This window comes from Anguilla rostrata, chromosome 6 (assembly GCF_018555375.3).
Source record: "Anguilla rostrata isolate EN2019 chromosome 6, ASM1855537v3, whole genome shotgun sequence".
Lineage (NCBI taxonomy): Eukaryota > Metazoa > Chordata > Actinopteri > Anguilliformes > Anguillidae > Anguilla > Anguilla rostrata.
Window position 1 is genome coordinate 41,131,891 of NC_057938.1, and position 16,121 is coordinate 41,148,011.

Here is a 16,121-nt window from a genome sequence, read left to right on the forward strand (position 1 = left end):
TATTATCATAATAAAAAATCTATAATACTGAAACACATATATATCTTTATGTGACTTCACTGAGCAGTCCACCCAACACACCTTCACAATTAAATGAAGAAGCCTGAGTTTAATTACACCATCTCTAAAAATTCACACCGGGAACCAAGATTTGACATGCTGGTAAATCCTATACTGTATGTAAAATAAGTGGTTAACCCTGAGAAAAGTATGAGATTGGACTGTGCCTAGGGGTGTCAGAAAAGGGTAGACTATTTATGTGTGTGTGTGCGTGTGTGTGTGTGTGCGAGCACTTGTATCTGCCTGTTATTTTTTAAGGTAACTGGACAAATGTATGAAGCAGCTGTAAGGTCAATTAAGGGTGTTGGCAAAAAAACAAACTCAACAAATGGCAGCAAGTCATGACTCAACCAATGTCAACAGTCAATGGCAACACCCCAGATAAAGTTTCAAAATGAATAAGCTGAACATAAATCAAATGAAGCACAGTGAAGAATTTACATGGCGCTATACCATGTAAATCTACATTCACTCCTGGATCATTTATGTAGTCAAAGCCCTGAACAAAGCAACACCTACAACAGGAAGGCCTCTTTCACCATGTCCACTGTTACAGGGCGCAACATTCCTCCTACTTTTGAAGCATTTCTTCCTGAAAATTGATGTGTGCTACTTGGAAAAAATAATTTAGGTGCACATCTTATAAATGAGATGCATTATTGTGCTCCATGGAAAACAAATGTTAGTGTAGAGCCCTGCTAATTTGCCACTGATACCTGGACGAACATTTGGGAATAAGCAAATAACAGAATTACCTTTACAGTACCAAAAGTTGAGAAGGAGTATTGAAAACAATGGACCAACAAATAGGTGGAGAGGAGATAATGATGTTTTTATTTAACCCCAGGCTGCTGTTCGTTCTCACAGACTGAATGTAAAAGTTGTATCCATAAACCTGTAATCTCGTCCCTCGGGCTAGCATACACTCTCCTTCAAAGTGAATGTTGCCAACTGGCACCTCTGCTTACTGCAGCCGCTGCTGAGCTACATAGTCACAGTCAGCTGAGCTGAGCGGAATTGGATGGGTACATTTAATGTGTCGTTAGTACAGACGGACTATATCCAGAGCCTGTGCAGAAATGGGGGTTGCGATCGGCTCACTAATGCATTGCTTATGTAGTAGCTTCTTCTTCTGTTACACAGTCAAAGAGCACAATAGTCCACAATGTTGCATGTAATGTTACAGATCTGCTAGTTCAGTGTTTCAGCGTTAGATCTCCTTACCTGTGGAGGCAAGGAATTGATATGGGAGACACAGCTAAATTAACAGCATGGATAAAACTGCACCAATATGGTCAGCACACATCTAATTTGGAACAAACTAAACTTGTAGTTTCCTTTCGTCCTATTTCATCTATATACATAAAATTAGATTTTCATACAGGCATTTAATTGTTATGTGTTGATCTCTAGCCATTAACCATCATTGGAAGACATGAGAAACTTGCATTAATTTGGATGCTAAAATATCAATGTACAAACAGTCATTGACGATTATTCCTTGGAACAAAACTAGCAATGTTATGTCCAGATGACCCATCTGTTGCTCATTTCAATTCAATAATACTTTCTTTTTGGCCATATGGGATAAATAAAGCATTTAGGTCTGCAAAATTGACTTGCAATGCTTTCCGTAAGAACACTGACATACATTCAAAAACAGGATCGGTCCTATGTAAAATAATATCCACTGCTGGTTCCCTGTGAAGGTGAATAAATGAATCAAATGTATCCTTCACATGCATAATAGGATGTGTAACATCATGGAAAATTCCTGCATGGCTAAACCACACAACCCAGTCTCAAATCACCATTTGCTTGACTGCTTTTTCATAAAATGAAGCAAAGTGTATATGGCTATGAGGTACATTAACCCCTTAAACTCCACATAAAATCCTGGATTTTTTGTAAGAATCCCCCCCGTCTTAAATAAACACCATGATCTCCAAACGTATATACAGTACAAACATGGTTCAAAACTTGAAATAAAGAGGACATTCACACCAAAATGATCAAATCCCCTGATCGTATGGGAGTCTCACTCCATAAAAATACAGGACATAATTGATTATATGTACTTCTGATACTGGACGAAACCAGATTTATTTTCCCAATCATACCCCAGGATGTATATAACACCAGGAAAAAAGTTTGGAGTGGATTGAATGAAGAAGGAAAATTTGACATGCGTTTTCCCAAAGGTGGCACCAAAATCTCCTGAAAACCTCTTAAAATGGCGCCAAACATTTACCATCTTTTCCCCAGACATATTCCACTTCTAGATTTCACTAACTTCATTGAGGGTGGTACCCTCTGGAACCCCACAAAATAAATATTCTTTGTTTACCCATTCTCACTTTTTGACCAAGCCCTGTATTTCAGTTAATGCTGTCATTTTGGAGAGCTTCTATATACAAAATGTGTCCATAATGGTTAGTTATCACACAAACTAAATTCACTTCGAAGCAATCAAACCACTTGATTTTACCTTGCTGTGTACTCCCAGGTCAGCTCCCAGACTGCTTGTCAGTAGCAAACCTCCTTATCACGACAGAGTGAGAGCTCACAAGGAGGAAACTGAATCATAAACAGTTTACAATAATAGAGCGCGAAAAAGCGAAAAGGCCGTCATTTCTGCTAGAAGGGAACTGTAAGCTGTGTTTGAAAGCTATGTAAATTAGTTTGAAGAACTCGACACTATGATTTCCAAGCACGGAAAAAGCCACAATTGGTAGATCTTAGAGAGGGTAGTAGTAGCTTGCTTTTAGGTCATTTAAGAAATGGTAGTAGTCACAATTACTACTACTACTACTTTGGCACCGGCATGTCTAATTGAGATACTTTTTTGTTGCTTGTAAGGTAAGTTGCTTTATCAAAAAAAAAAACAAACAAAAAAAAAAACCATTTTCGCATTAGCCATTCTATTTACGTGCATAGAAATACGTATAATGTATAATGAATATTGACTTTTGCTAACCTATATACAAAGAGCAGATTTATTGCTTAGGGATCAGAGGAGGATTTTAACAATATCAATGTCATCACTGTAGTATTAGCAATTGTTTGACTTGTTGTAGACAGTTATTGGCTTATAAAATATCATAAAAATCAACCTGGGGTGTCAATTTCAGCCCTCCTTTGAGGAAACCTAGTGGTTTTACTGATCGAGACAGGGTTTTTTGCATCAAAGTGCGAAGTGTCTACACTTTACAATGGTGTAGGTGCTACCGTAGTGCACATTGAATCACCGGTGAAAGCAATAATTTACTAGAGAATGCTATTTTTAGACGCCTGCGTCTAATTGGGGTTTAAGCAATTCAATTAAAAACAGCCATTTTCTTGTCGTGAGGTACTGCGTTTGATGTGGTCAGAAGATGGGGACAACGCACGGTGATAGATGTCTCAGTATCTAAGTATGGTCCTCCAACAGCTTCCGGAAATAGTGGCAGTAGTAAGAGCCATTGACAATGAAAAATGACACCTCTTTAACAATATCACTGTTCCCCTGAAGGTTTGTTCCCTGACTCCATGTGCTCGTTGGAAGGTGTGGTCTTAATGCCATCCAAGGTCAAGGGCGGTTCATCATCGATGAAGCGCTTAGCATTCTGAAGAGTGCCCAACTGGGAGTGACACACAATAACTGCCTCCTCCATGGAATTCTGGCCCAGCTTGCTCTCCTTCGTGTTGGTGTCTGTGTGTTTATCCATCAGGAGCATTTCATTCTCTAAGCCTTGTTGGCTTTTGTTCTTGGAGAGATCCATGTTCTTGAAGCTGAAACGTTTCTTATGAAAGGGTGAGTGCTCCAATTTTTGGATGATACCAAAATTACGAATGTCACTGCAGCTCTGAGACCTCACCAACTCCTTCCCTATCCTGTTCTCTGTCATCTCTGTCCCGATCTTCATGACAAGCTCAGCGTATCCATCCTGTTTCTCTGAAAGGAATTTGAAGATGTTGACTTCATCCGCAGCAGTGTGGCACTGACACTGGGTTTTGCTGTCTTTTGTGTGGTTCTGTGGTTCATCCAGGGATGATCTTCGATGCTTCCTTCTCTTCTTGAAGGCCTTGTGGGCTCTCACCACCATGTTCACATTCCAGGTGAAGAACAGGCTGAGCCAGGCCAGGCCCATGCAAATCCACAACTCCACAAAGCAGCGATATGGTGCAGGGTAATCTATATCTGGGTTAACACCTGAGAGGAGAAAGAGCATCAATCAAACATATTAGCAATTTACTGCTTTAGAAATGTATCAGTATATTAACATTACATGCAATTTTTAATATATATTTATGTTATGTTTCATAAATAACAGCCACACTTGTTTTTTATTGCCATTCAAAATTTGGTATCTGCTATTGTAAATTGTGTTAACTCAGCATTACTGGAACATTACCAGTATGTTCCAGTATTACAGCCCATAATACTTGCAGCAGTGTTAAGGGATGTGTCCAGCCACTGCCAACTCAAGCGTAATCGGCTTATTGTTCATGAATGACTGCAGAAAGTAATGTTAGCAAGTCTTGTTGCTGTAGTCTATAGCTTGATTTAAGGTTGCCAAGTATCCTGTAAAATACGGAATCGGCCCATATTTGGAAAGTAGAAGAGGCAGTCCGTATTTAACACATACTAAGCTGCGGGATGCATTATGTTCTGTATCTTTGCAAACGATTGCGTTTTAACCAATGTTTTGAATGTAATTCAATAGTTGGTTAGCTAACTAGCCAGGATATCAAGCATGCTGTGAGCCCATTTTGACCCAAAACCCAGCTGAACCCAGTTTCAGAGGGACTAGTACGACGCTATGTCTACACTGTGTGGGCAGATAAATTTGACTGAGTTATGGTTTCATGCAATTTTTTGTATGCAAAAAAAAAACTAACAAAATTGGTGGTAATTGTATAGAATCATTGCCAATGGAAAATAATGTATTTCAGGGGAGGTTAAATGACCTTGGCTTCGCCTCGGCCGCATCACCACCCCGTCGTACATAATTTTACAATAACAGGACAACCTGTCATGGTTGATTCCTGACATATGAAACTATATATAACATGGATGCACTCCTTTGAAGGGCTCACCCGTGAGCTAGTGATTATTTTGCACCTTTAATGCCACAACTCCTCACCAATTATTCCACACAGCTCCTGGTCCAGGCCATGATACTGTCACGTCTGGACTACTGCAACTCCCTCCTGGCTGGCCTCCCAGCATCAGCCACCAGACCCCTTCAGCTCATCCAGAATGCAGCAGCACGTCTGGTTTACAACCTCCCTCGTGACTCCCACGTCACTCCCCTCCTCATCTCCCTCCACTGGCTACCAGTGCAAGCTCGCATCCGGTTTAAGACACTGGTGCTTGCTTTCCAAGCAGTCAAGGGGTCAGCTCCTGGTTATCTGCAGAAGATGATCAGACCCTACAAGCCGGCCAGATCGCTCCGATCGGCTACTACAGGGCGGCTGATTCCTCCCCCAACACGAGCAGCAACAAGGTCTCGACTCTTTGCAGTTCTGGCCCACGATGGTGGAACGATCTTCCAGTGGAGGTCAGAACAGCAGAGTGTCTGAGCACCTTCAAACGGAAACTCAAGACGCACCTCTTCTCTGTGTACCTCTCTCCTCTTCCCTAAACCCCCTCCATAACTATTAAAAAAAAAAAAAAAAAAAAATTTTTGGTTCAGACTATCTTGTTTCTCCTTAATGTATGCTATCATAGTAAAGGCTTTTTATCTGCATTTTGTTCAATGGACTTAAGTGGACTTGATCCTGAGTTTGGTTACACTGTTGTAAGTCGCTCTGGATAAGAGCGTCAGCTAAATGCCTATAATGTAATGTAATGTAATGTAATGTAATGTAACATAGTTCTACAGGAGAGTTAGCACCGATTAGAGGAAGGCTGAATTTCTCACTGACCACAATTTGTTAACCAATGGGTACTTTACATGTCATTGGGACTAATCTGGAACACTGATTTCATTACCATGGAACTGTACAGCCCAGCATTCAATTGTTGCTGCTTTTATTGACAAAGTCACTCAGAAGCCCACAAGCCATATTTAAACGAAAGCATGTTTGAAATGGATTTGCCTTAGTATCATAAAAATGATCAACAGAGAGCATTGTAGGGAAGAGAGTAATGTGGAGGCTCCAGTGCAGGTGAAGGCTTGCCCCAATTTACCTGCAACTAGATCCCCGAAGCCAATGGTCGTCACAGTAACAAAAGAAAAATACAAGCCCTCGACATAGGACCATTGCTCCTGATGCATAAAGATGAAGGGAGGGATCACCAGGTGGACCATCACCCCCCACAGGACAAAGACGGCATTGCAGACTAACTGGGCTTTGCGCTGAAAACAACACATAATATAAAACAATTAATTCACACATTTAAAATGTTGTTATTAATTTTAAATTTTTGCAGCAGTAATCAATTTGAGCCTCCTTACCACGGTGAAGTCTTTCTTGATCAAGTAATGCCCCAGCTTCTTTGCTCTGGACCCGAAGAATGTGCCCAGTTCACTGATCCAGGTGAGGCACAGTGGAATTCCGAACAGACCATAGAAGATGCAGAAAACCCGGCCACCAACAGTTTTTGGGGCAATGTTCCCATAACCTGCAGCAGCACAGGAGAACAACTGTCACCAGGGTCTGCTCAGCTTCTCCTCCTCCTAAAACCATCTGTTTTTGAACACACCTTCATTGTCTCATGAAACAATACAGGTGAAATAAAACCATTTACTATTTACACAACCAGGTAGGCCATACAACTGTGGGCTCCATTTTCAGCTGCAGTACCAACTTGGGGAATCGGTCCCCCGGTCACAATTCACTTCTAATCACTCCCCCTCTATTTTGAGTTATACTTAATTATTAGTGTCGCTTTTGTAAGGGCCACTCACAAGCGAGGGTTAGGCATCGAAACGATAGGGAGCTTACAAACCAGTATTTGCGTGGGACACACTTTTGGTCTGCTCGGACGAGAATTCCATTTGAATTTACAGATTGGAATTTGCAAAGAATGGCTTATTATTAATAATAAATCATCACCACTTAAAAGAATATCACTTAACAGTTGGGCACAGTGAGCAACTTTGAACTGCGTTACAAAAAATGATTACCACAATCAAGATAGGTGTTATCAGTACACTTTAACTAACAAAACTTTTATATAATTTGAGACGCTTTTTTTTTTTTTGCAAATAAGACAGAACTGTGATGACTATGATAACTGTTTTTTGAAAAGGCATACAATGGCAGTCAAATTACATTTAAATGTGGTTAGCTCTGCCATGCTTAAACAACTCTGGTAACCACATTAAGCAACGCAATGCCTGTTGGATCAGGACTCACTTTTTAATGTGTGCACCGCCTGGTAAAAGTGACCCCATTCCGTTTTTTTGCTCACATGTGGCACGGATCGGATATGTATTAAGAATATGTCAACAAGAAAAAGCACATGGAATCAGATATTTTCAGATAAGTTTTCGACCACATTCGTATGTGGAAATAAATCCGATCGGAATCAGATATCTGCCAATGTGACTGACATCACTGAATCTGAATCAGATCCGAATTTTCCGGTCATTTCGATTCGCTCAAAATGCGATATATTTGCATTTGAATGACGCGTAATGTCTATGACATGCACAACCACTCTCTGCTGGTAATGGTAAATGTTAAAAGAAGTTAAACGGAGGACGAAGACTCTAGTCTCTAGCGGTGAAAATCAAGGTTATGTCCTTTTAAGTATGTGAGCCGAAGAGTCGGTATAGGCCAAAATGCAGGGGATGTTTGTTGCGGGCCTAAAATGTTTTAAAAACCAACAGCTTGAATTATTATTTCTTTCTCCATTGTTTTGTGTCCATTGATAGCGATATGGTAGTGGCGGCGTGGTTGTTTTCTTTCGTATCTGTAACCAAACCCTTGTGCGCGCATGCGGGTTGTTTTTAGTATAAACTATGTGAGCACAGGTATCGGATATAGGTCAGTTTAAAAAGTAGATGAAAACAGGCAGTCTAAAAAATCTGAACTGGGCATCAAGACCTGCGGTGTAAACGTAGCCTAAGTCAGCACTTTCATTTTCTCATTAGTGAGGGAGTCGGAGGGCCGAACAGCCACTAACCCTTGCTGAAATTTGGCTTAGTTCTGGGACAACCCTTGTACAAGATGGCAACCCTCATGAACACGCAAAATAAGGTAGAGTGAGTAGGCAGAGTGATTCTGAGGTGAATTGGGACCAGGCCAGTGGGTGAAATCAAGTTATATAACCAATTATATGTAAGAGGACTGGTCAGGTGGTCAGATGTAGAGAGGAGGTTAAGACCCAAGGGTTAACAATTCCATTGTTTAAAAATAGCCCCAAGGGATATTGAATAACCGACAACAGACATAACAGACAATCAGGGCCAAGACAGGTTTGAATTTAGTCTCATGTAGGACAGCACTTGTTTAGCAGAGTGTCTCCAGGCATTAGATTTGAGATAGGAAATAGGAAGGGTAAGGGTAGCACTGGCTATACTGCTACTTAACTTTGTTAAATTAGTCAAGCAGATTAATCAAACTCCAAAACTTAAGGTTAGAATTTCTGGATGTGAGTATGACAAATATGGATTGAAACTCAATTGGAGGTTATCTTGCCTCCAATATACTGAGGGCACATTAACATGCTCTTGATATGTGACACAGGCCTGATATTCAACGGGTTAATAGTCCTTACCTAAGCCCAATAGACAATACAATTCCCAGGGGCATTAAATGTAGACAGGCTTTAAAAGACACTGCCTGTATTTGTAGCTGGGGTTAGAACTGCATTGGCTTGCAGTGCACTAGGTAGATTAGAACACAATGGCACTTACCTATGGTGGTGATAATAGTGGCAGCAAAGACAACAGCCTTTGGCCAAGTCCAGCTCCTGAGGGTCTTGTTTCCTGTGATGGCGATGCCCTGCCCAGCAGCGTCTGACACTACCTGCAAACAAAGACTGATAAAATGTGGGTCGGTTTATGTACCATTCCCTCTGTGCATCAGGAAGCCAAAAAGGCACCGCAGTTGAGTAGCAGTTTTTTCTGTGGTTCCTGTTATTTAGTGCACAGACGGAGTGGTTCCCAACTAATGTAGTGGTTCCCAACACTGTTCCTGTTCACTGTTCCTACCATATATTAGGTTTTCTTTTCAACCCTGATTTGGTACACCTGATTGTACTGATTACCAGCTCAACAGGATCTTTATCTGTTGAATGTGGTGTGCTTTGTTAGGGTTAGGGTGAAAAACTGAATGGCAGATCTACAGGAACAGCATTAGGAACCACTCCGTTTGTGCATTCAACAACTAATGCAGGGCTTCATGCTAAAGGTATTTAGCTAATATGCTCCAGAAGAGTTCTAGGTGAATGTGTTTGAGATGTTGCAAAGCTATCAGCACTTGAAACCATCAAATACACACAGGAATCAATTGGTCTGTTGGTAAGTTTGGCTGTTGACAAAGACCCCACAAATACTAATACATAGATATTACACAACTGAGCTGGCCTTTAGATATGACATCATCCAGACATTCCAGGGGCACAGTCATTTCGTTATGGGAATTTAAGCTATAATTCCCACCTGCAGGCATGGGCACATGGTGAGAAATTAATTGATTTCAGGAAATACAAAATGGAATATAATGTAAGTACACTCTAAACAGAACTTGCTTGCTGATTCAAGTTTGAGTCTCTCATTACTTGCAGAGATATCCTGTTATTATGATGCTGCAGCCATTCTCTAGAGTTCAATTAAGGAATGTGCCTCAAACTGTATGATAAAAGACGTCACAGTACTCTGAACATGTTCCCACAGCTGCCAGCAACTGACACACCCATATACAAACACTTAATTTCCATGGCTGCTCAAACAAGTTACATTGTTCTTGCATATTTTTTACCATACAGGATCAGGAACATGCACAGACCTTGTTGTTCAACAGGATCTTTCTGCTTTGTGGATCACACTGACAACTAAAGAGAAATTCTAAGAACCAGAGGCTCTCCTTAATAGACCTAACCTCTTAAAAAATAATGTCAAATAAAATAAAAACCCTGGGTTTTATTACTGCAAATCAAATTTTCGACAAGTCAGTTCTTGCATTAAAAATAATTTAGAACAATTTCTTGTACCTACTATTAGTGGTATAACATCAGCTACTATTGTACCTTTACTGTAGTTTTATTGGAACAGGTTGTTGAGTGTCTTATGCATTTTAGATGGATATATGGTGCCACACCTAGCAATCAAACTTGCAACCTTAGCCCCACCACACTCTGGTCAAAGCTACTTAAAATAAAATAAATTTAATGCTATATTTCCTCATACCTGGAGTGCTATTTAACCATCCAGATAGTTTCACTGAGTTTGGATGAGTTTTCTTGATATCTGTTGCAGCTCACCCTGATACAATGTTGACACTGTGCCCCAGAATTCTGATGTGCTTTAGTTGAGACTTTGCGTGGATATACACAGTTAGCGTACTTTGGTAATTTTCGATGAAACCATGCACAACAAGGTCTGTGCGTGTTCACGAGTAACCGTGTCATTATATTTGAAAAGAGACGTTTATGCTGAGTTTTTCAAATGTAAAGTGTTTGTGCTTTGCATGTCCCATTGAGGTTTTATGTGTCAGAGTGAGCTGAAGTGGATATCTCAAAAAACTTGTAAAATCTCAGGGAAACTATCTGGATAGATAGCACTCTGTGTAAGTGGAAATTGTAGCTTTGTTTTATTTTTGCGGGAACAGCCTATTTAAGCAGCAGGGTTCATTTTTGTTTTTAATGGTTTAAGAAAACCTTATAATCAGTCTTGAATAAGTGATTCTGTATCACAGAATTTGCTACATAAACCAGTCCTATAGGACTGTAAATTATTGTTTTTTTATGAATATAAATTATTTACTTAATTGTTTAAGTATATTAACTGCTGAATCTCTAGTGAAAAAAACAATGCCTCCAGTGATAATTTAGTATTAGCGGATACAGGTATCAGGCTATAACATGTTTTTATATACAGTAATAGTGTGAGTTGGCTGCTGCTGCCAGGTTTGATTTCCAGGAATTCCCAAAGAGAATGAGATAACTGAGCAAAGCATGAAAACATGTGGTCTTTTTATGACAATAGCATGTCATTACATGTTTGCAGTGGTTATTTGAGTTGAATAAAGTAAACAAAATAGTATGTTAGACTGACCTGAGTGTCCTGATTATTGTTGACTGAAACAATCAAGACTGGCACAGTTCTCCTGTTTTAACAGTTGCCTCTACCTGAATGGGAGGGGCTGAACCTGTTCCTTTTCACCTGCGTGTTCTTTGTTCAAAATAACTGGGTGGAGAATTGCAGATTTATTTCATGAAACAGAACTTCATACACCCTTCAGCCCATAAAACATTCCCTTCTGAAATAATAGGATGGGATATTGCTGCAGAACAATGCATTACCAGCATATTTAGGCTTTTTATGTGGTTGTTTTTCTCACAGAATGGTGGAAAAAGAACTCTTACTCAATAATTTATTGCCAGTGTAAATCACTAAAGTATAATCTACTTTAACCCATAACTGCAGTAGCAACCATTCATGGACATTCTTGTCAGAAATGAAAGTGACCTGATCTAGTCTTCATCTATAATGCCCTGTTTTGAAAGGGATTAAGGCTGTTTCCCAAGGGGGGCGCCTGCAGGTTTTTGTGGTTTCCTTTCAATCAGCTGCTAATTAAGACCTTGAGAACAAAGTGTGTGGATTTCTTAGCCAATCGATGACGTAAATGAACCACTGGTGCTCAGAACACCCAGAAAACCAGCAAACACTGTGGCCCTCCAGGGCTGGAGTTTGACACCAGTGGATTAAGGTAACAAAATTCCACACTCATGTCAGGTTTCCACACACCCTTTGGAAATGCCGAATAACATCAGACAAACTCCTTTCAGCGAAAGTTGAAGTGCAGCGGGAAAACACCAATATAAAATCAGCTCAGTAATCATGAAACACCACAAACTCAGGCAATGTATAAAATGAGGAAAAACGTGTTAGATGGGATTAGTCTGCACAGCACCTTAAGGTCATTACCTTGTGAGGCACATCACTGTGAAGAGTTTGTTTTGCTAAGCTATGCACATTCTGTTATAACAGTACTTACTTCCCATAGGTTTAATATAGGTCCTAAAATGAATTAAAACACAGAAACGAATGCACCGTGAAGACAGTTTATACTGGCCTATAGTTCTACTACTGCTTACAATATGAGAACATGTAACTCCACTAATACTGACTTTATTTTTTTTATCTACTAAAGCTATATTGTAAATGATTTCCCTATTGTGCTTTCTGTTTGATATGCCTCAATCTGCAGTTTAGTATACATTTAAATAAAACTGCATTTTAACAAATCATAAAGAAACCTGATACTATTATTACTTAGTGGAAGGAGTGAATGTTTTCAAGCCATTTCAAATAATGATGAATGCTTTAGTTTAACGCAGAGAACTAAATGACACAGAACAGAAAAATGACGGAGGTCAAAAAGGCTATAAGGTCTACTTTACAACAAAAACTAATGTTGCGGCTGAATAGGCCATCGTTCAAAAGCACTCCAAAAAGCCATTCTGAGTGGGTAAATTCTCCAATAGATTCCCTGTTCAAGTTTTCAGCACATTCACACTTTGATAGTTGTAAGGAAGAACACTGAAGGGGTAACCAAACTCTATAATAAGGAATATAATAAGGAAAAGGTATCCACAGAAAAATGTTCCTGAGTAGGCTGAGTAAGCTAAGAAACAGTAAACTAGTATCATACTTCTTGTTATACCTCTGAAACAGTAAAATAAGAGCTGGCAGTGGAAGATGAGCATTATCCTGCTATTGTATTTATGGTAGCATTCCTTGGATGCCCAAGGAAAACATGAGGGTGGTTCTGGATGACCGGCTGGACTTCTAGGTGCACACCATGGTCCTGCAGGTTTCACCTGTACAACATCAGGAGGATTTGACTATATCTGACCACATGCTCCACCCAGCTACTCATCCAGAATATGGTTAGCTCATGTCTGGATTGCTGGATCTCCCTTCTCAAAACCCTACCAGTCTGTGCTGTACTACCACTACAACTCATCAAGAATGCAGCTGCCCAAATTGTCTTCAACCCTCCAAAGTTCTCACATGTCACACCCCTGCTGAGGTCACTCCACTGGCTGCTGGTCACCGCCAGAGTCAGGTTCAAAGTCCTGACGCTGGGCTGCATTGCAATCAACAGGACAACCCCTCTACTTACAGGACTTACTTCAGGACTACACGCCAATTTGAAACTTCCATTCCTCTACGAACTGCTCTGTCACTGCCCATTTTCCACCGTGGTCTGAAAACACATCTCTTTAGACTCTACCATGACCAACTAACACTACACTCACTTCTAGCTTAAAACTTGGCTCTAGTTTGTGAAGTGGACTTGATGTTCATGGCTATGGATAACAGCTACTTCATGAGAATTTATCTGTGTTTGTATTTGTTCCATTGACCCTCGGAATGCACATATTCTACATTGCTTTGGATAAACGTGTCTGCTGAGTAAAATGTAATGTAATGTATTTATTAAACATTATTTATTCATGGTAGGTTGATAATCAATGCCTGTCCAACATAACAATTTTTCATGTGAGGTCATGAGATGGCATACAGTTTTTTGGCGGGTTATTTGATCATTTTTCGAATGACGTTTGACCATTGAATGTGTACTTCTGTAAGCAAAGAGGAAATAAATAAATAAATAAATAAATAAATAATCTAGTGGCATGAGCATTTTTCTGAAAATAAATGAATAGATAAATAGTAGAATTTTTTTTCATCCAACAGCAACACTGAATGCTTTTCAAAACACTATACTTCATGTGTTTTTATCGTTGCTACTTCCGCTCTGATATATGAAACCGATGAAAAAAGCTTCATTCAATCATCATAGATTATAAGAAGTATTCCTGCCCATGCAGTCACTTTGCTTACTGACGTACTGTATATCTGTTACTTTCAGCGAGCGTGTCCAATCTTATAATCCAATATGTATGTATGTAATGAAGGCTTGCTGCTTATCTCTTCCCTACAGTGCTCTACTACTCCACGAATGCATATTGTTCTCTATAATCCAATCAGGGAGCATGCTGAAATCCTTTTGACATAAAATCAACTTTCCATCTGTTGAAGAACGGGATCTTTAGGCTTTGTGGATCACACTGACAAGTAAAAAGAATTTCAAACAACCAGAGATGATCCTTAATTAACCTTATCCGTTAAAGATAACGTCAAATAAAATAAAATTTTATTACAGCAAATCAAATTAGATTTTTAATTTTCAGCAAGTCTATTATTGCATTAAAAATAATTTAGATCAGTTTCTTGTACTTACTATTAGTGGTATAATATCAGCTACTATTGTACCTCATTGTGCTTTTTGAATTGCCTTGAGTATGCATAGCTGCACATGTACAGTAGGAATATTACATGTGATAGATGTAATTATTAGCTTGATTTGTCAAGACCAATAATCTAGTGCCAGCAAAGACTTATGCAGGTTAAAAATTAACTCAGTTAAGATACATGGAAGTGAAGGAAATAAAGAAATGTATAACATCAATATCAGAAAAATTGCACACTGCGTAACGGTCAATAAAAATTGATAAATGAGATACGCTCTTATTGGGCTTTACATTATGAAACTATATACATATATATATATATATATATATAATTAAATGCTGAGTATTCATGCTGCTGCCTATTTTAATCAATGAACTGATAACTGTTCAACAATGTCTATATAGTGAACCACTGCACATTCATGATAAGTCATGTCAGTAGCCTACAAGAAAACACATTTTCCAATGACTCAAGTAGTATGCAGAGACACAGTATTAGTATTAATATTTTAGCCTTCCCTTCATTCATTAACAGGATATGTACTAATCTATGGTTTCTGTGACAGTTTAGAATGTACATTGAAATGATATATCTTTTAATGTGAGAAATGAGAAGACAGTCTGTTAATTGCCTTGACAGACCAGCAGTGGACAGGATACAAACTCATATGGCGAATATAGGCCTGTACATCTGATGCAAAACACATGAATTCAACCACTGCTATTGTTACAACTGGGTAATTAAACACATAGTGGTATTTCTGCTGCAAATACATCAGGGATGCATTTATTACATTTGATGCATTCATGCATTTCTTGTTAAAAAATAAACCACCGTGCCCGATACCACACAAATAAACACTAAAATGCTCTGAAAATACCTTCAAAATCTTTTCCAAGTCCTCTTTCTTGAGACAGGGATAGGTTTTAAGTATCTCTTCCTTCTGAGTTGTGTAAGTTGCAACTGAAATCTCCCAGTTCGGTTCTTCAAGAATTTGAAAGATTGCTGCCCCGATGGACAGGTAGAAAATAATAGCTGAAGTCAACAAAGGGCCTTTGTCCTCCATACTTAAATCCTGTAACTTAAAACAGACCTCTCCTGCGTATGAAAGAAAAAAAAGATCTGAATTTAGAGGTTAATCCTTACACAGCGTTCGGCATGGGTTGTTTCTGGAATTCCACATAGTTCAGTTCGGTGTTGGGTAAAACTTTTCTGCTCGCAAATTTCTTCATTGTCCAAACTTATTTTTAAAATGTTTTCTGCGCCAGTGGTAAATTAACTGTTCCTGGACAGCTGCGTAGTTTAACTTTCCGCTGCAATCGCCATGCAGTTAGACTGAACTGTACCACAGGAGTAACGTCATATCCATGCAGGTTCATTCTCTTTCATTCTGATGGCTGTACGCCAGTGTAGTGTGCAATACCTTACAGGAAAGCAGGAAGGGGGAAGGAGCAGAGAAAGACAAATATTCAAAGAACCACCCATTGAGAGCAATAGAGCAAGGGAGAGAGAGAGAGAGACGAGAGAGAGAGAGAGAGAGAGAGAGAGAGAGAGAAGGGTGTGGTAGGGTAGATACAAATCAGTAGTTTTGCCTTGTTTTGCCTGGTCAGAGCTTCTGTGGGTGACATTTATAAAAAC

At 39.4% G+C, this 16,121-nt stretch overlaps 1 protein-coding gene across 1 annotated transcript; it reads right to left on the minus strand.

Moving 5' to 3' along the window:
* Positions 1-873: 873 nt before the first annotated feature.
* On the minus strand, positions 874-15,896 carry LOC135257214 (potassium channel subfamily K member 5-like). Its single transcript, XM_064339721.1, has 5 exons — positions 15,364-15,896; positions 8,913-9,024; positions 6,504-6,670; positions 6,236-6,404; positions 874-4,252 (listed from the first exon to the last, which is right to left on the minus strand). The coding sequence occupies exons 1-5, from the start codon at positions 15,547-15,549 to the stop codon at positions 3,555-3,557; spliced, it is 1,332 nt and encodes a 443-aa protein (XP_064195791.1). The 5' UTR covers positions 15,550-15,896; the 3' UTR covers positions 874-3,554.
* Positions 15,897-16,121: the final 225 nt, after the last annotated feature.

Excerpts from the sequence above, each read along its gene's own strand:
- LOC135257214 (XM_064339721.1), bottom strand. The coding sequence starts at position 15,549 with ATGGAGGACAAAGGCCCTTTGTTGACTTCAGCTATTATTTTCTACCTG. Across the intron at positions 6,671-8,912 it reads CACTATTATCACCACCATAG|GTTATGGGAACATTGCCCCA; the intron begins GTAAGTGCCATT and ends GTGCTGCTGCAG. Across the intron at positions 6,405-6,503 it reads TCAAGAAAGACTTCACCGTG|CGCAAAGCCCAGTTAGTCTG; the intron begins GTAAGGAGGCTC and ends TGTTGTTTTCAG.